The following is a 21,557-nucleotide window of genomic DNA, read 5'->3' as shown; positions in this document are numbered from 1 at the left end:
CATTCCAGGTGAAGCTGGTTGAGAGATTGCGAAGCGTGTGCAAAGCTGTCATCAAGGCAAAGGGTGGCTACTTTGAAGAATCTAAAGTCAAAAATACATTTTGATTTGCTTAACACTTTTTGGGTTACCACATGATTCCATATGTGTTATTTCATAGTTTTGATGTCTTCACTATTATTCTACAATGTTGAAAATAGTAAAAATAAAGAAAAACCCTTGAATGAGTACGTGTGTCCCAACTTTGGACTGGTACTGTTTATGTAAAAAAAATCAACAACAATATTTTTTACCCACACAGTTTGTCTAAATCAAATCAAATCAAATCAGATATATTTATAAAGCCCTTCTTACATCAGCTGATATATCATAGTGCTGTACAGAAAACCAGCCTAAAACCCCAAACAGCAAGCAATACAGGTGTAGAAGCACGGTGGCTAGGAAAAACTCCCTAGAAAGGCCAAAACCAATGAAGAAATCTAGAGAGGAACCAGGCTATGAGGAGTGGCCAGTCCTCTTCTGGCTGTGCTGGGTGGAGATTATAACAGAACATGGCCAAGATGTTCAAATGTTCATAAATGACCAGCAAGGTCAAATAATAATAATCACAGTGGTTGTCGAGGGTGCAACAGGTCAGCACCTCAGGAGTAAATGTCAGTTGGCTTTGCATTGTTTGCTGTTTGGGGTTTTAGGCTGGGTTTCTGTACAGCACTTTGTGACATCAGCTGATGTAAGAAGGGCTTTATAAATACATTTGATTGATTGATTGATCATGTTGTTGGGGTGCTTTGCTGCAGGAGGGACTGGTGCACTTCACAAAATAGATGGCATCATGAGGGAGGGAAAAGTATGTGGATATATTGAAGCAACATCAGTCAGGAAGATAAAGCTTGGTTGCAAATGACTCTTCCAAATGGACAATGACCAAACATACTTCCAAAGTTGTGGAAAATGGCTTAAGGACAACAAAGTCGAGGTATTGGAGTGGCCATCACAAAGCCTCATCCTCAACCTCAACCCTATAGAACATTTGTGGGCAGAACTGAAAAAGTGTGCCAAAATTCACCCAACTTATTGTGGGAAGCTTGTGGAAGGCTACCCAAAACGTTTGACCCAAGTTAAACAATTTAAAGGCAATGCTACCAAATACTAATTGAGTGTATGTAAACTTCTGACCCACTGGGAATGTGATGAAATAAATAAATCAATCATTCTCTCTACTATTATTCTGACATTTCACATTCTTAAAATAAAGTGGTGATCCTAACTGACCTAAAACAAGGAATATTTACTAGGATTAAATGTCAGGATTTGTGAAAAACTGAGTTTAATTGTATTTGGCTAAGGTGTATGTAAACTTCCGACTTCAACTGTATATAAACTCAGCAAAAAAGAAACATCCTCTCACTGTCATCTGCGTTTATTTTCAGCAAACTTAACATGTGTAAATATTTGTATGAACATAACAAGATTCAACAACTGAGACATAAACTGAACAAGTACCACAGACATGTGACTAACGGAAATGGAATAATGTGTCCCTGAACAAAGGGGGGGTCAAAATCAAAAGTAACAGTCAGTATCTGGTGTGGCCACCAGCTGCATTAAGTACTGCAGTGCATCTCCTCCTCATGGACTGCACCAGATTTGCCAGTTCTTGCTGTGAGATGTTACCCCACTCTTCCACCAAGGCACCTGCAAGTTCCCGGACACTTCTGGGGGGAATGGCCCTAGCCCTCACCCTCCGATCCAACAGGTCCCAGACGTGCTCAATGGGATTGAGATCCGGGCTCTTTGCTGGCCATGGCAGAACACTGACATTCCTGTCTTGCTGGAAATCACGCACAGAACGACCAGTATGGCTGGTGGCATTGTCATGCTGGAGGGTCATGTCAGGATGAACCTGCAGAAAGGGTACCACATGAGGGAGGAGAATGTCTTCCCTGTAACACACAGCGTTGAGATTGCCTGCAATGACAACAAGCTCAGTCAGATGATGCTGTGACACACCGCCCCAGACCATGACAGATCCTCCACCTCCAAATCGATCCCACTCCAGAGTACAGGCCTTGGTGTAACACTCATTTCTTCGACGATAAACACGAATTCGACCATCACCCCTGGTGAGACAAAACCGCGACTCGTCAGTGAAGAGCACTTCTTGTCAGTCCTGTCTGGTCCAGTGAAGGTGGGTTTATGCCCATAGGCGACGTTGTTGCCGGTGATGTCTGGTGAGGACCTGCCTTACAACAGGCCTACAAGCCTTCAGTCCAGCCTCTCTCAGCCTATTGCCGACAGTCTGAGCACTGATGGAGGGATTGTGGGTTCCTGGTGTAACTCGGGCAGTTGTTGTTGCCATCCTGTACCGATCCTGTGCAGGTGTTGTTACACGTGGTCTGCCACTGCGAGGACGATCAGCTGTCCGTCCTGTCTCCCTGTCTTAGGCGTCTCACAGTACGGACATTGCAATTTATTGCCCTGTCCACATCTGCAGTCCTCATGCCTCCTTGCAGCATGCCTAAGGCACGTTCACGCAGATGAGCAGGGACCCTGGGCATCTTTCTTTTGGTGTTTTTCAGAGTCAGTAGAAAGGCCTCTTTAGTGTCCGAAGTTTTCATAACTATGACCTTAATTGCCTACTGTCTGTAAGCTGTTAGTGTCTTAACGACCGTTCCACAGGTGCATGTTCATTAATTGTTTATGGTTCATTGAACAAGCATGGGAAACAGTGTTTACAATGAAGATCTGTGAAGTTATTTGGATTTTGACGAATTATCTTTGAAAGACAAGGTCCTGAAAAAGGGACGTTTCTTTTTTTGCTGAGTTTAGTCTGCTAGAAATGCTTTTTAAACAACATTTGTTAAATGTATTAATCACAATTCAATATGGCTTACTAGGCCGTCATTGTAAATAAGAATTTGTTCTTATGGAAAATATAGTGTGGGTTTGTGGAGGAGCAAGGAAAGAGGAAGGGGACTAATTAAAAGAATCTCACAGCCAAGCATCCCTTTATCAATCAATACATCACTAGAATCTTAACATATTTGCTATTTCACAGGGCCAACCAGCTGCTTACTAAGCAAACATTCTGCCTTGAGAAATTAATTCATAATTTTGTTAAATAGCTTGGCAGATTGCTCAACAGAGAGACGTGGCTTCTGAAGCCCATGCTCCGAGCCGGTAAAAACAGAATGAGGGAGAGTCTCTCATAAACTAGAATTTATGTAGAGACAGTGTTACTGAGGTTTTCCTCAGTTTCAATACTGTAAGTCAGATTTCTTAGTAATTCCACACCTGCATATGATGCTGAGATCTGATACTTTTGGACCTACAGTATTCAGAACAAATATGAAACAGGTCATGTGAAATGCACTTGAGTGCAAGTTTCAGACTGATACAGGAAATGTTTTTGGACATCGTCTGTCTAAGAGCATGTCTCCATATCTGCATGGAACATTAGGCAGACAGTAGCATTAGTCTTATGGAGGTTTGGTTACACCACAGGTTCATGGTCAGCTTTGTTGGTTAGCATATAATGACTGAGATTAGGAAAACTGATCCTAGATATGTTTTAGGAGGCATACACTATCTGGAGCAAGCAGGGAAGACTGTGGTTTGGGCTTCTATCCAGCTATGTTGATTTGATTCAAAACTCATTCCCTGGGGAGAGCTGGTGTGGAGAGAAACAAGGCACTTATCATCACCAAGGCTAACTACACTCCTGTCTGTCTCTCTTCTCTTCTCTGTGGTTCTGTTTCTCTTTGGGATGTGTGTGTGGTAAACATTTTCTTCCTCTTTCCTTCTCACGGCCTTCACGTGAAAATAACAGGAAGGAATGTTTAGAAGAAAAGGCAGTCATCATCACCAAGTCCAACCGAGCCTCTCCTTTCAATTCTGCTCTTATTATTCCATCTTTCAAATATTTGCGGTAACGTCTTCATTTCTCTAAGGCCTTTGGAAAGTTTGGGAAACAGAAATAATGTTAGGCTTCTTAAAAAATCCTGACAGTATTTCTGGGTTTCTATGCCCGGATTGAGCCTGTTTTAAATTGAATAAGAACTTGGTGGACGTAAAAAGCGTTTTGATCCTGGGCCTTCCCTCTCCGAGAAACCATTGTGTGTCCTTTGAATCGGAGCAGAGGGCTAACTGCTTCCAGAGATGACTCATGTGACATCTAATACCTACGTGGACACAAACCACAGCCACTGGCAGGCCACGTATATCTCTGTGCCACATCTAGGGGTAGAGGCCACCACTGTATCACTGTGTCTGACTCTGCATGCCGTCACAGGGAGAAGAGCAACAGATAGCCGCCCGTTCAACATACCTAGAGGGGCATCCAAACCACTGAATATATTTGTTTTAGTGGCGGTGGCGTCATCCCGGGCATCGGACAGGGCATGTCAGTTCCAGGCAGAGCAGTAGCTGGAGTAAGCCCCTTGCGAGACAACGCAGGGGAACAGGGCCTTGTGAAGATGTCACCAGTCTGAATGGAAGCATTTGAGCCGCTGCATGACAAGCGTTTACAGCATGCAGCCGGCAGGGTATATGACAGCAGCTGACTGGCCTAGAGGATAGAATGAGGTTTGGACTGTTATGTGTGTTTTTAATTGGGGACAAATTGAGAGCAGAGGCATAAGGTTGGAATGAGTGGCATGCGTTGCCGTGTTTCCATGCATACTGTACTGTACTATAGAGAAGGAAAGTCTACTGGCCTGACTGTCCACCTAAATTCAGTGCTCTACCTCTCTTTGTCTCACTTTCTTCTGTATTTTTTCCATCTAATTGCTCACCGTCCTCTTTCTCTATCTTTCTCTCACTCAGTTCCTTTATCTCTACCTCAACACCCTACCCCCAACTAATTCAACATAGCCACATTTGCTCTAAACTCTTGTTTGTTGCTTTTTATTTGGAGTGGTCCAGAAGAGCTTGCTTTGGGTCGGGCCCATTCCCTCTTCAAAGTGCTGACCAGGGGATGGGGGATGAGAATACGAGGGGGTGTGTGTGTGTACAACTCCGACTACGAGTTGTACAATCGCCAAACATAGCAACGCTTGATATTTGAAGTGGCGAAGCCTCAGCTCTTTTCATACTCCTCTGTGTTTGCTTTAGGGATTCAGTGCTGCGTTTCATTCATGTGTGGTGAACTGATTTCTCAGCAAGCACCTTCAGTGTGGCTGCGCCATCAGAGCCAGCCGATCTGATTCTTGGATCTGGAAATGAAAGAATGGGACTTTTATTGCATGCATCCTAATTCAGTTGATCTTTACTTTGTATTTATTACTACAAAATGATATCATGATGGTGATATGTATCCTACTTTCTGGTAATCCAAAGAAACTTAAATGTAGTCATTCAGTTATTATGTTACTACCATTTGAAATATGAATTAATAAGACAACATAAGATAAATAGCTGATTGTAGAACAAAGCTTAACTGAAGGCCTAATGTTTTTCTGATGGTCCAGTCTTTGGTAGTAAACCTGACCTATCACAAGTGTTCATACAGCTGCGTTACATTGAATACATTAGCTTTTAATGCCATACTTAAATGTGTGAAAGTTATATGCATAACATTCTTTTAACAAGCCACAGGCCTAACTGCTTGTGTATTTACTGATTTAAAGCCCTCGTTTCTGCCATATGACAGGAAATCCATGGAAAAGTAAATGGCTATTAGTACCTGCAGGAATGAAGTGTTTTATGAGATCCTCTTACGCCTCGATCACACCGACAGCTTCATTGCGTCTTGGTACACCAGAAGTACATTCCTTTCCAACGGAATGCTGCGTTTGCCTTGCAGTATTGCGTTGCAGAGGCAGTTGCAGTGCGTACTGTGTGGTGCATACTTTGGATTTATCAAAAGTATGCATCAAACTGTATGCCTAGACGGCTTGACAGAAATGGTAGCAGAAGGTGAATGTTGAAGTTTTGTTCCACAAATATCCAGATGATGCTGCGAACCATTTTGCGCAATGATACTGTAGGTGTGTTCGAGACGTTAAACGTAACTAGGATATGTTATTTGAGGAAACAGACTTAAATTATACCAGCTCCAAATGCTCACTCTCCAGACACTTAATAACCACTCTCTGGCCCATCAATGAATAAATAGTGTCTCTCCGCCGCTGTGATGTGCTCGCCAACAATCCATATCGAGATTACAAGGGCGTTTTGGTCTAGCTCTTTGGAGATCAATTAGAGGTCAGGCGTGGAGACGCTCCATTCATAAACACCCACGCGCTACGGTTGGCCGCCACCTCCGCCGTCCCATGGCCTGACTAGATATGGTCACCTCATCTCTGTGTGGCTCAGATAATTACATTCTATGATCTACCAAGGCTGCTCAGATCACTGTCTGTACGCAACACACAGACAGTCTGGCATCCTGTTGACTTTTCATTATCCGTTATGATAATGTAATATGAGAATGCAACTGGCAGTTTACTCACACATTCAGTACATGTGACACCATTTGTGACTCAAACCAGAACTCTGTTGCTGTCGGCACCCGTGTTCCTGTCTACCGAGCCATCAGAAGTCTTTGGCTGTGTCTGAATACCCATACTAGCGTACTACATAAACTGCGTTTGATCTAGTAGAATTCACTCGTCTTTTCTGACACGTGTTTGACACAGCTGATAATCAGATAGATTGGCACGCTGAATGGCGGGAGACAACGCAATTGCACATTAGATGTACTATTTTCAAAATTTCACATACTGTACTATAAAAAAAAATCCTGCATACTATTTAGTATGCTATTATGGGTATTCGGACACGGCCACCGTTTTCGTCTTTGAGTTTGGCTTAGCTCCAACACAAAGACAGGGTTCACATCATGTGTTTATGTTAAGGGAATGGGAACGCAGGATGTTATCACGCTGCCACATCCTTGCCTGGTTAAAGCATCAAAGTGTCTGGCAGCAACTCTAAGCTAATGATGCCCTTTGATTCGTTGCACTTATTTTAGGCTCCTTCAAACAGGGCCTTCTCACATGGGAAGCATACACATGGTGCACACCCCCCCCTCCAACCCAACCTCCTCTATAATCAATATAAAGCCTCAGAGTCTTCGGTAGGCTTGTCTGTACCCCAGCTTCACAACCCTACCTGCTCAATAATGATCCCAGAAATCCCTCAACAGCTTTATCTTTCATAAAAGAGGACTTGTGTGGCTGAAAAAAAACACAACAAACAAACTGCCAAGAGATGGAGTTGAAGGTACAGAAAATACTAAACATTTTCAATGAAAGTATCTCCAATGCCACTCATTACCATCCCACATAGATAGAACTTTACAGCGTACTTTGGTTAAATGCAATATTGTCCTTTCACTGTCTGTAGCCTTGACAAAGTAAGTTTGGCATGTCCTCAGCAGGTAACCAGCTCTGTTACAGAACTTCCCCACAACCTCTCTAATGTTCTCAGTCCAATCCCTGTCCCATCAGTGACATCCCAGTCTGAATCTGCTTAATGTGTCTGAGACGGGCTAGACTCAGGATCTCTTATTGGATTTCAGTCTAAGTCATTGGTCTGGTGGGTGTTTATTGTATACCACCCATGCCCCTACCTTATTGAGTTTCTCTTCTGCACCGTAAACTGGCCAATTCTTCCTGCGTAAAACTTGTTTCATAACACCAAACAGGCAACGACTACCAGGTAGATTGGCTTTTGCGTCATTGTCATAACTGCCTTAAAAATGCTGGAGTTGATGATGGAAAGGCCAGGGTTGTGTATGCTCCTCCACTCCTCAGGGATGTTGGTATAGAATGAAGGCATCAGCAGCAGAGGCTAGCAGGTATTCTGGGAGAGTAAGCTCAGTAGTAAGGACCTCAGGGTCAGACAGCTGTCTGGACAGACAGTCAGAGTGCTGTGGATAGGGGGCCTGTGGCTGAAGCTGAACCTTCTTAACTGTTTTAAAGCACCCTCTTTGCAAACCTCTCTACCTCCACATCCAAAAGCCCCTAGTGCCCACCAAACTTGTCATCATCAAATAGTCTGCCAGTCCCCTATCCCATGTTTCTACCCAACCTTCAACTCTTCTGACCCACGTTCAATATTCCCTAGTGTCCTCTGACTCTGTCCTCAAACCCTCTACCCCCACATCCAAAATTCCACCAGTCCACTAAGCCTCAAGTGACCCGTCTACTTCAACCCCTCAGCCCCCTCCTCTGACCCACATCCAACTGCTCCCAGTGCCCCCCGGACCCTGCCCTCAATCTCTTTGCCCCCACATCCAATAACCCACTAGACCCCTAGCGCCCAAAATCCAACAATCTAACAGTCTACTAAGCTCCAAGTGCACCCCAGCCCCAACCCTCTCCTCAACATGTCTGACCCACATCCAAGCCGCCTGGCCCCTTGGCCTCTGGCTCTGGACCCCAACACTGCCAGCTTGATGCTTGAAAAAGCTAGACATTCCTGGCACGATTCAGGGCCGTCCAAAAATGCAGGTATGTGGCAGAGCCCCTTTTGAGCCATGTTTTCTTTCAACACGGACCCACCCAAGCACAGCAAATCAATACAAAGTAAATATCCTTCAAGTTCACTGGATGAGACGACTAAAAAAGAAACACAGCACTTCCTGAGGTGGAAGAGTCCAGTAGAGAGCGAGGAAGCAATATCTGAGGAGGACCAAACTCCTGCATTAATTAGCTGCTTTTCCACAAAGTTCTTCCTGTTCTCTGAAAAACATATCCAAACAGCAGCGTCAGGAAATCACCGACCCTGTCAACAACCTATCCAAATCAAAACTACATTTCCACTCCTTATTGACCAGATGTGGGCCGTCATTGTAAATAAGATTTTGTTCTTAATTTACTTGCCTAGTTAAATTAAGGTTAAATAATTTTAAAAAAATGTATTTGTGATGCAAGCAAATTGGGTCCGGGGATGTTTTGTAAGGACGACTCACTGGTTACCAAGGGCACTTTTCTACCATTAAGACTGTCTCCTGTTTTTAACCGCAGGAGTTTTGACTTGTGCACTCAGGGGCACTGAGTCGTGGTGGAAGTAATTGTGACCAACAATTTGAGGCTTGGTGAGTAGAGCGGTGGCTTAATACGGCCAATTAGTCAGGAGGTATTTGTCACCGATTAGAGAATTAAAAGGCTGAGTTGAGATCATTCTGACTCTGCACTCTGTGTGTGTGAATGTCTGGCCAGGCAGAACAAGCGGAGCGGTGCACACACTGATCGCTAATTAACCACCAGGACCTGTAGAGCTGGGCCTTGCCTTGCCCCACCAGCTCTCTTGGGTCTGTATCAAATCACATTAGTGCTAAGAGACTGGAGGTATGTGCTGCGAGAGACTCAAACATTGTTCTATAGGGGGCAGGAGGTTTGCTCTATAAGGGACTTAAGCCATGTTGGGACCATGAGCTACAATGGCTGTTGAAAATAAGATTTTGTCTAGAGGACATTGTCATAGTAACTGACTATATCTTAGACTCAACATCCTAAACTTTAATCCCAGGAAGGTTACTGTGTTTTCAAGCTTTTGTTTGGCTTACAAGTATGTCTCAGATATTACTTTTACACAAAGGTAGGATTAGCAAAAGTAACTTCAATAGGTTGTGAATCACTTGCTATTGTTCTGTTCACTTTGACATTGGACTATTTATTTGCAAACACCCAATAATAGGACATGCAACAATCTGTTTGTAACTTCATCCCACAACCATGAAACCACTGGTTCTTCTCATCAGCGTTCAATGAAGTACATAACAGCAATCTACCCACACTGTGGAAAACATGCATTAGACCTTGGTTCTAATCAATGTTCTGGAATATTCCTGACACCGTCGATCTGCCCTGATAACGGTGGTTGGTGGTTGTAGCTCCCAAAGTCTTTGTGGGAATCACATTCTCCCCTGTCGCTAGACGTTAGTTTCATATTGGAGATAACACACAGCGTGGCGAGCCAGCCAGGAGAGAAAGGGTCAGGGACATAGAGAGAGAAGGATTCTGGGAAAGAGACAAAGAGAGGTGGGGTCAGGAACAGAGAGAGTGAGAGGTCTGGGATAGAGAGAGTGTGAGACGAGGTCAGCATAGTGCTTGGCGCCAAGAACAATGGTTTTGAGACAGACAGACAGACAGACAGACAGACAGACAGACAGACAGACAGACAGACAGACAGACAGACAGACAGACAGACAGACAGACAGACAGAGAGAGAGAGAGAGAGAGAGACAGATAAAGGGAGAGAGGTGGAGTCTGGGAAAGAACAAGAGAAATAAGACAGATAGAGACAGAGAACAGGAGGAAATAAAGAACCAGACAGAAGAAGGAAGGGAGTTGGGGGACAGAAAAAAGGAGAGAGACAGACAGACAGAGGGAGAGTGGAGAAATGTGTGGAGGTCAAGCCAGTCGTGACTCCACTCTTCAGAGATTGGAACAGATGGGGGCTCAGTGGACTCTCTCTGGGTAATTAAGTTATAGCCATGTGTGGCAAGGGACATGCCAAACAAATGAGAGGGAGAGAGAGAAAGAGAGAGAATGAACCAAGTGCGACCCTATTGTGTTTCAGGGGTGGATTTGGACTAGGGAAGCACTAGTCACTAGCCCCGGCATATAGGCCCATGCTTTCGGGGTCCGGTTACACCACCACCTGCGCCCCACTCCCCTCGCCTTTCCACCCAACCCCCAAAATGAGTTATGATATCAGGCCACAGCCTTATGAGTAACCGGCTGGAGGGGACGAGGGGTGGGGACAGCAAGGGGGGCAAGGGGATTGGGGACAGCAAGGGGGTCAAGGGGATTGGGGACAGCAAGGGGGGTGAGGGTGGAGAGGGACAGCTAGGGGGACGGGGTGGTGGGGGACAGCAAGGGGGGCGAGGGCAGTGGGGGACAGCTGGAGGACAAGGGTGGTGGGGAACAGCTAGGGGGACAAGGGGGATGGTGGTCACCAAGGGGGACAAGGGGGATGGGGGACAGCTAGGGGGACGGGGTGGTGGGGGACAGCAAGGGGGACGAGGGTGGTGGGGGACAGATAAGGGGACAAGGGTGGTGAGGGACAGCAAGGGGGACAAGGGTGGTGGGGGACAGCAAGGGGGACAAGGGTGTTGGGGGACAGCAAGGGGAACAAGGGTGTTGGGGACAGCAAGGGGGACAAGGGTGTTGGGGACAGCAAGGGGGAACAGGTGGAGGGTGAGAGTTTTAATATCACATTCTCTGCTCTGCTAATTGTGGCCAGCCTCTGTGATGTCATGGCCTTGTTTATATATGTAACTGACAGTATGAAAGGGGCCGAGGAGGGTGTCAGGCAGCGTGTCACGACAGGGTGGACTGACTCTAGTGTGGGAACTGTGTTGATGTCATGGTGCCTGATTGAGCCTCACTTAGGATCATATTAGATCGTATTAGATCATTGCCTTTCATAGGGTTTATTATGACCCAAGATATCATGGCCAGTGCTAGTCCAGTTTATAGAGGGATGTAAATGTTGTGACTTAAATGTGTGTGTGTGTGTGTGTGTGTGTGTGTGTGTGTGTGTGTGTGTGTGTGTGTGTGTGTGTGTGTTAGCATAGGCTATAGGCCTATGTGCAAGCACATTCACCAATACTATTTATACTCCAGGCAGAGCTTGTATTTTTAGCAGTAAGCTAAGCATGTACAGTATGACATCTTATATGATTGTATGTACTTTGTCTTGTTTTCTCCTCTTTTTAAATAATAATATAATCTGTTTCTGAACACTTCTACGTGAATATTTACAGATAGTCATGAATGAATGGTGAATAATGATGAGTGAAAACGTTACAGATGCAAAAAGATGCCTCCAAAGCATGCTAACCTTTCACCATTGTGGGTAACTGGGAAAGTTAGCATTTTTGTGGGGGTACAATATTTATGCCTCTGTAACATTCTCACAATTAATTCATGATTATCTGCAATCATGGTCGCACCCACATTAATGTAAAAGTGTTCAGAAACATATTCTATTCTTATTTACAATAAAAGTGACTCCAAAATGACACAATACATTATTTACCATTAATTTCTATTTGGAAAGAGAAAAGGGATACCTAGTCAGTTGCACAACTGGATGCATTCAACCGAAATGTGTCTCCTGCATTTATCCCAACCCCTCTGAATCACAGAAATGTGACCTGCATTTATCCCAACCCCTCTGAATCACAGAAATGTGTCTCCTGCATTTATCCCAACCCCTCTGAATCACAGAAATGTGTCTCCTGCATTTATCCCAACCCCTCTGAATCACAGAAATGTGTCTCCTGCATTTATCCCAACCCCTCTGAATCACAGAAATGTGTCTCCTGCATTTATCCCAACCCCTCTGAATCACAGAAATGTGTCTCCTGCATTTATCCCAACCCCTCTGAATCACAGAAATGTGTCTCCTGCATTTATCCCAACCCCTCTGAATCACAGAAATGCGGTTAAATGCAGACATAATTGTGCACAACACTATCCGAAACACAACCAAAACAACCTGCAAATGCATCCAACGACTTTGTAGAGTCAAAAGCGTGATGTATTTATTTATATTTTTTTATTATACCTTTATTTAACTAGGCAAGTCAGTGTAGTCATTGCGTGCTGGGAATATGGGACCAAATAGTTTACTTTTTTAAAAATATAATACACTATAAATCAATTTGTCCTTATACTTATGACACCTTCAAATGGGGGAACTAGATACATAAAGTGCATTCATTTCTAAACGGTAAAACAGATACAGTGCCTTCGGAAAGTATTCAGATACCTTGACTTTTTCCACATTTTGTTACGGCTTTATTCTAAAATCGATTACATTGTTTTTTCCCCTCATCAATCTACACACAATACCCCATAATGTCAAAGCGAAAACAGGTTTTTGGAAATATTATATTTACATAAGTATTCAGACCCTTTACTCAGTACTTTGTTGAAGCACCTTTGGCAGTGATTACAGCCCCGAGTCTTCTTGGGTATAACGCTACAAGCTTGGCACACCTGTATTTGGGGAGTTTCTCCCATTCTTCTCTGCAGATCCTCTCAAGCTCTGTCAGGTTGGATGGGGAGCGTCGCTGCACAGCTATTTCCAGGTCTCACCTGAGATGTTAGATCAGATTCAAGTCTGGGCTCTGGCTGGGCCACTCAAGGACATTCAAAGACGTGTCCCGAAGCCACACCTGTATTGTCTTGGCTGTGTGCTTAGGGTCGTTGTCCTGTTGGAAGGTGAACCTTCGCCCCAGTCTGAGGTCCTGAGCGCTCTGGAGCAGGTTTTCATTAAGGATCTCTCTGTACTTTGCTCCGTTCGTCTTTCCCTCGATCCTGACTAGTCTCCCAGTCCCTGCTGCTGAAAGACATCCCCACAGCATGATGCTGCCACCACCATGCTTCACCGTAGGGATGTAGCCAGGTTTCCCCTAGACGTAACGCTTGGCATTCAGGCCAAAGAGTTCAATCTTGGTCAGACCAGAGAATCTTGTTTATCATGGTCTGAGTGTTTAGGTGCCTTTTGGCAAACTCAAAGCGGGCTGTCTTGTGCCTTTTACTGAGGAGTGAATTCCATCTGGCCACTCTACCATAAAGGCCTGATCGATGGAGTGCTGCAGAGATGGTTGTCCTTCTGGAAGGTTCTCCCATCTCCACAGAGGAACTCTGGAGCTCTGTCAGATTGAAGATCGGGTTCTTTGTCACCTCCCTGACCAAGGCCCTTCTCCCCGGTTACTCAGTTTGGCCGGTCGGCCAGCTCTAGGAAGTCATGGTCGTTCCAATCTTCATCCATTTAAGAATAATGGAGACAACTGTGTTCTTGGGGACCTTCAATGCTGCAGAAATGTTTTGGTACCCTTCCCCAGATCTGTGCCTCGACACAATCCTGTCTCGGAGTTCTACGGACAATTCCTTTGACCTCATGTCTTGGTTTTTGCTCTGACCTGCGCTGTCAACTGTGGGACCTTATATAAATAGGTGTGTGCCTTTCCAAATTATGTCCAATCAATTGAATTTACCACAGGTGGACTCTAATCAAGTTGTAGAAACATCTCAAGGATGATCAATGGAAACAGGATGCATCTGAGCTCAATTTCAAGTCTCATAGCAATTTCTTTTTTCTAAAACATAAATTAGCAACAACTTCTGAAAACCTGTTTTTGCTTTGTCATTATGGGGTATTGTGTGTAGATTGATGAGGGAAAAATGTAATTTAATAAATTGTAGAATAAGTTTGTAACGTAACAAAATGTGGAAAAAGTCAAGGGGTCTGAATACTTTCCGAAGGCACTGTATATATACCCCCTACGTACATATATATATTTGTGTTTTGTCTACATGTACTTAAAGAAATTGTTTCTTATAAGCCCATACAGGCTGGGCACCAATTGGTGTAAGACACTGAAATAATATAAATAAATGAATCAAATATACACCTAATCCTGTTCTGTCTTCTTCTCCCTCTGTCCCATCAGATGTGGAGCTGTTGGTGTGTAAGCACCAGGGCCCGTCCTGCTGCACCCGCAAGATGGAGGAGAGCTATCAGGTGGCGGTGAGACGAGAGACCCTCCAGAATGTCCGCTCCTACAGCTTCGAGCTGAAGTACCTAATCTCCGGCCACGCTACCGCCTTCCAGGGTAAGAAGAGGGCCAGGGTAGAGGTGCGATGGGATGGGAAGGGCTTGTGTGAATAGTGATAGTAGGACAGGTATGGGATTTCAACCAAAAATATGGAGATAAAGGAACTCTTTCTGTTTTGAAAACTGGTACTTTTGGGCCAATTTGGCCAAAATGTCAATGTCCTGATCCACAAGAAAGGGAATGGAACATACGAGAGGAAGCCACTTCATAGTACTTGAGTGAGGCCTGTGAACGTAGATCTTTGCTGACATACAGTTGAACTTGTCCTTATTTACCACCAACTAAAACAGTGGAAAACCAAACACATTTATTTGTTTTGCTAGTTATTTGGAAGGGAAAAAAAGTATAGGAATTCGTCAACTTGTTTTTATTCCAATCCTCTGGCTCTATCGCTAGTTCAGGACTCTTCCTCTAATAGTTTTTTATTGGTCACGAGGGCACAGCTATCTTCTGTTCCCCTCAGTGGTTTTGGCAGTAGCTGGGTTGTGGAGAGGGTAGACTAGGGAGGGTAGGTAGGGAGGGTTGGCAGTAGCTGGGTTGTGGAGAGGGTAGACTAGGGAGGGTAGGTAGGGAGGGTTGGCAGTAGCTGGGTTGTGGAGAGGGTAGACTAGAGAGGGTAGGTAGGGAGGGTTGGCAGTAGCTGTGTTGTGGAGAGGGTAGACTAAGGAGGGTAGGTAGGGAGGGTTGGCAGTAGCTGGGTTGTGGAGAGGGTAGACTAGGGAGGGTAGGTAGGGAGGGTTGGCAGTAGCTGGGTTGTGGAGAGGGTAGACTAGAGAGGGTAGGTAGGGAGGGTTGGCAGTAGCTGTGTTGTGGAGAGGGTAGACTAAGGAGGGTAGGTAAGGAGGGTTGGCAGTAGCTGGGTTGTTGAGTGGGTATGGAGGGTAGAGAGTAGCTCTGGAATGGGTGGGGGGGTATGTATTGTTGGCAGTTAGCTGTATTGTGGAGAGGCAGAGGGAGCATGAAGACTAGCGAGGGCATAGACTGCACTGCACACAGGCCCTACTCGGAGCCTCTGGCCTGCTATAGTTTATGGGCGGAAGTCTGTCCGCTGTGCCACTTTCTGCCTGCTTGGCTCTTTCTATCTGAGGGCAGCAGTGGATGGATGGTTGGCAGGTCTGACTGGTCCAGCTCCGGCTGGTTCGGCTGCCAGAGGGGCTTTTACTGGGCCAAGCGAGGCCAGGCACCGGCCCAGCACCCCCTGCCTTGTCTTCTTCGATCAGGGTGACTGGTAATTGCAATGTCATTTAAATTCCCACATTTTCTAAACAGACAGATTTTTTCTCCCAACCTCCAACGCTATCCCTCAGAGTCTGCTGGTGAGAGGTCCGGAATCTTTCTGCTGTTGAAGGAATTTGTGAACCATGCAATTTGTTTTATACGACAATGTACTGTGTGCTTAGGCATTATGCTGGACAGTTTTGTTTTATGATTGTTGTTTGGATACAAATGGTCGTTGGACTGCAATATGGAAATATGCATTCATGATATATACTGTATTTCTCCTCAATTCCAGCCATGGATATGAATAGTTTGTCACAGTGAGAATAAAGGTCTCAGTACAGTGTCTAGCGCAGATATTCCCAAATAAAAATGTGATTCACATTTAAAAAACTTTTTTTCTTCACATTTTTTTTTCTTCACATTTTCAAACAGTCCATTTATATTTTCCAACAGGGCTATACATTTAGGTGAGGTTTTTTTCTCGCCTGAGTAGCCTCGTTTCACTGCCAAAAATATAATTACACCATCTAGTGTTCAGCGAAATAACAACACGATGTCAAATACAGGAAGCCTAGTCAAATAATTAACATCCAATCACATTAACCGTTACTCTCTCGCTGGAATTCCACTAACGGTCCGTATGTAGGCAAACGTAGCTGCTGCTCATGTTGGTATCTGTACTGATGCCGCAAAATCTATGACAGAGAGACATGGTGGAGTGGTAACGCGCGTGCAAGCAGTTGCTCCCGACGCCACTTGGGTACACTGCAGCATCCACCGAGAGGCTCTTGCTGCCAAGGGAATGTCTGACAGCTTGAAAGACGTTTTGGACACTACAGTGAAAATGGTTAACTTTGTTAATAAAGCAAGGCCCCTGAACTTTTGTGTATTTTCTGCACTAATAATCAATCAATCAATCAAATGTATTTATAAAGTCCTTTTTACATCAGCCGATGTCACAAAGTGCTGTACAGAAACCCAGCCTATAACCCCAAACAGCAAGCAATGCAGATGTAGAAGCATGGTGGCTAGGAAAAACTCCCTAGAAAGGCCAGAACCTAGGAAGAAACCTAGAGAGGAACCAGGCTCTGAGGGGTGGCCAGTCCTCTTCTGGCTGTGCCAGGTGGAGATTACAACAGAACATGGCCAAGATGTTCAAATGTTCATAGATGACCAGCAGGGTCAGATAATAATAATCACAGTGGTTGTAGAGGGTGCAACAGGTCAGCACCTCAGGAGTAAATGTCAGTTAGCTTTTCATAGCCTATCATTCAGAGTTAGAGACAGCAGGTGCGTTAGAGAGAGATTCCTAAACAGCAGGTCTGGGACAAGGTAGCATGTCTAGTGAACAGGTCAGGGTTCCATAGCCGCAGGCAGAACAATTAAAACTGGAGCAGCAGCATGACCAGGTGATCATCAGGCCAGGTAGTCCTGAGGCATGGTCTGAGGGCTCAGGTCCTCTGAGAGAGAGAAAGACAGAGAGAAAGAGAAAGAGAAAAAAAGAGATAGAATTAGAGGGAGCATACTTAAATTCACACAGGACACCGGATAAGACAGGAGAAATACTCCATATATAACAGACTGAGATATTCCATAAAAAAATCAGCCCTTTCCAGCTACAATAGTAATTTCCAACATTAACAATGTCTACACTGTATTTCTGATCAATTTGATGTTATTTTAATGGACAAAAATGTGGTTTTCTTTCAAAAACAAGGACATTTCTAAGTCAATCAATCAATCAATCAAATGTATTTATAAAGCCCTTCTTACATCAGCTAAAGTCACAAAGTGCTGTACAGAAACCCAGCCTAAAACCCCAAACAGCAAGCAATGCAGATGAAGAAGCATGGTTCTGTGAAAAAATGTATCGTATAGTGTGTGGCAGGCTTACAATGATGGCAAAGAACAATAGTTGAGAGTGCTCTGACCCTGGTGCTAGAGGGGGTACGCAGCTGGAGGTCGAATGTCTGAAGGGGTACGGGACTATAAACAGTTTGGGAATCACTGATCTAGCTAGCGGATGGATTCATTTGTCATTATGAACATAACTTCCTGCTTACCTCATGTCTGGAGTCTCCTGAAGTTAGGTCAGGTGCTCAACTGCTCATGTCTCCACAGAAATAGACTTAATCAACTATGGAACAACTAAAGAAGCCATGATGATGAAGGGGATGATGTCAGTTGACTTGGTTCCCAGGGCCATCTAAGGACAACTAGTCCCGTTGGCATGCAGTTTGGAGATTTGATGTGCGTTGCTGTGGAGAAAGTCAAGTAGGGGAGCAACTGCTAGCGAGGTGTTTAAATATCAGATGAAGTCACTTATGTCATAACGGTGGAGCAGAGACATGCTTGGGATGGTGAGATTGGTCCCTTTCTAAGTGCCCACTGGGCACAGACGTCAATTCAACGTCTATTCCACATTGGTTCAACATAATTTTGTGGAAATGACGTGGAAACAATGTTGATTCAACCAGTGTGTGCCCAGTGGGTGGTGTGTGTGTGTGTGTTTCAGACTGATTGAAGAGACTTGTGTGTTGTGTACCTATGACCCTCCTGTATCAGAATAGATTACAACATTAATAATAATGTTTCACCTCACCTCTGTTTCTGAGATGGTATGTTGTGCATTTAGAGTTGTTCCCCCCTCTCATCATCTCATCCAGTTCCAGATCTTGAAGGTTTCCTACCCCCCCCCCCCCCCCCACACACACACCCTCCCTCAGTGACAGAGCATCTCCCCAGCCTGCCTCAGCCTCAGTGGGGTATCCTACTCTGCTGGAGTGTTCATTTGATCACCACATTACTCCAGGCCTCCAGGGTGTGGCCTCTGTTTATGTTCCCTTTCTTCTTCTCACTCACATGTCCTTCCCTTGGTACTGTACTGTAGCCAGGACCAGGCTAATCACTGAGGGAGCTGGCTTTTGGATGCTGCTCTCTGTCTGTCTTATTCTCGCAGTCTCTCTCCCTCCCTCTCTTTCTTTGTCGCTCGCACTCTCTCTCTCCCTGTCTCTCTCACTCACTCTCTCTCCCTCTTTGTTGCTCGCATTTTCTCTCTCTCTCCCTCACTCTTTCTCATTCTCCCTTGACTCATTGTTCATGTCACACTCACTAACGAGCGAGGCTCAGCCAAAGATTTGACAGGCCCACACGTAAGCAAGCAGATGTGAGTGTGTGAGAGTTTTGGTTGGCGGGTGTGTGTTTTGTTAGCCCAAACAGCCTACTGTGCCATGTCATGTTCGGGTGGGGACTTGTCATGAATGTGACCCCATGACAACTAATGCAGGGTCACATCCTGTAGAACAGAACAAAACGTTGTATAATAGAGGAACTTTCACTGCTTCACAATGTTTTCTCCTGTTTATGGCTAGTGAACAGAACACGCTTCTGCCCTCCTCTTCTGTAGGTTGAACATCAACGATGTAACGATTGTCGTCGGGAGACGAGGAAGCGGACCAAAACGCAGCTGGGAGCGAATACATGTTTATTTAACACACTAGAATTAAACATGTACACAAAATCAAGGAAAAACTGCCAATACGTTACGTGCTCAAATAACAGAGGCAACAACCCACAAACATCGTGGGGGAAAAGGAACTTAAATGTGATTCCCAATCAGACTTCACAAGCGACAGCTGTCTGATTGGGAAATCACCGAGCCCAACATAGAAATAAAACACAAAGAAAGGCTATAACCAAAACATAGAAAATAAAGCATAGAAATGCCACACCCTGACCAAAATAGCAGAGTTCACCTGGTCAGGGCGTGACAGTACCCCCCCTCCAACGGTGCGTACTCCCGGCGCACCAAACTAAAGTCTATTAGGGGGGGGACCCGGGTGGGCGCCTCACCCTCGGTGGAGGCTCTGGCCCCGGGCGTGTTTCTCCCCCTGCCTCCACCCTAGCCCTACCCCTCTGGCCCGGACTGGACCACTGTGGAGCGGCATGCTCCGGCTCCGGAGCGGAGCCGTCGACCGGAACAGGATTGGGCACCGGTGGACCAGACACGGGCCGTGCCGGACTGTGGACACGCACCGTGGGCTTGGTGCGGGGAACAGGAACGGGCCGGACAGGACTGTGGACACGCACCGTGGGCTTGGTGCGGGGAACAGGGACGGGCCGGACAGGACTGTGGACACGCACCGTGGGCTTGGTGCGGGGAACAGGGACGGGCCGGACAGGACTGTGGACACGCACCACTAACCTGGTGCGGGGAGCAGGGACCGGCCGGACAGGACTGGGGACACGCACCACTAACCTGGTGCGGGGAGCAGGGACGGGCCGAACAGGACTGGGGACACGCACCACTAACCTGGTGCGGGGAGCAGGGACGGGCCGGACAGGACTGGGGACACGCACCACTGACTTGGTGCGGGGAGCAGGGACGGGCCGGACCGGACTGGGGACACGCACCACTGACTTGGTGCGGGGAGCAGGGACGGGCCGGACAGGACTGGGGACACGCACCACTAACCTGGTGCGGGGAGCAGGGACGGGCCAGACAGGACTGTGAACACGTACTGGTGACCTGAAGCGTGGAGCCGGTTTAGCCACTCGTCCTGGCTGGATGCCCATCCTAGCACGGCATGTGCTGGGCATGTCCACCGGACGCACTGGGCTGTGCGGGCGCACTGGCGACACAGCGCGCAACTCTGCATACCATGGCTTGGTGCGGGGAGCAGGGACGGGCCGGACAGGACTGGGGACACGCACCGTGGGCTTGGTGCGGGGAACAGGAACGGGACAGACAGGACTGTGAACACGCACTGGTGACCTGAAGCGTGGAGCCGGTTTAGCCACTCGTCCTGGCTGGATGCCCATCCTAGCACGGCATGTGCTGGGCATGTCCACCGGACGCACCGGGCTGTGCGGGCGCACTGGCGACACAGCGCGCAACTCAGCATACCATGGCTCCTCCTCCAGATCTTCCCTCTGCAGGTCCTCAATCAAACGCCTCATCTCCTTCTCTTCCTCCGCCGTCATCCCCCACGAGAGCAGTGGTCTGGGCTCTTCCTCTGCCCTTCCGGACCACCCCATTAGCCCCCCCCCAAAGTTTTCTTGGGGCTGTTTTCCGGGCCTCCTCGACCGCCGCCTGCGACTCCGTCTACCGGCTGGCTTTTCCTCCTCGACCTGGGAGTCCGTCCGCCAGGGTCCTTTCCCCGACATGATCTCCTCCCAGGTCCAGAACTCCTTTCCCTCGCGAGCCCATCTCTCGCGCTCCTTTTCCTCCCGCTGCTTGGTCCTGATTCGGTGGGTTGTTCTGTAACGATTGTCGTCGGGAGACGAGGAAGCGGACCAAAACGCAGCTGGGAGCGAATACATGTTTATTTAACACACTAGAATTAAACATGTACACAAAATCAAGGAAAAACTGCCAATACGTTACGTGCTCAAATAACAGAGGCAACAACCCACAAACATCGTGGGGGAAAAGGAACTTAAATGTGATTCCCAATCAGACTTCACAAGCGACAGCTGTCTGATTGGGAAATCACCGAGCCCAACATAGAAATAAAACACAAAGAAAGGCTATAACCAAAACATAGAAAATAAAGCATAGAAATGCCACACCCTGACCAAAATAGCAGAGTTCACCTGGTCAGGGCGTGACAAACGAGGTTATTCTCGCTTCTGACACCACCTTCCTCTTTAACATCAGACTGCTAAACCAAAGATGGTTTAGTATGAAGATGCCTAGAAATGACTTCTCCAATAGGAATCCCCAATCACGCTTGTAGCCGATGTCATGGCGACG

General features: G+C 46.3%; 1 protein-coding gene across 1 annotated transcript in view; it reads left to right on the top strand.

The window, feature by feature from the left end:
* The window catches only part of LOC115169842 (glypican-3-like), a 36,036-nt gene that overhangs the window by 3,208 nt on the left and 11,271 nt on the right, over positions 1-21,557 (top strand). Inside the window, exon 2 of the mRNA XM_029725860.1 lies at positions 14,417-14,578. Coding sequence (XP_029581720.1) covers positions 14,417-14,578 — 162 coding nt within the window. The remainder of the gene's footprint in view (positions 1-14,416; positions 14,579-21,557) is intronic.

Source organism: Salmo trutta, chromosome 31 (genome assembly GCF_901001165.1).
Source record: "Salmo trutta chromosome 31, fSalTru1.1, whole genome shotgun sequence".
In the NCBI taxonomy this organism is placed as follows: Eukaryota; Metazoa; Chordata; class Actinopteri; order Salmoniformes; family Salmonidae; genus Salmo; species Salmo trutta.
The sequence above is the reverse complement of the archived record's forward strand: the minus strand, read 5'-3'. Positions and strand labels throughout refer to the sequence as shown.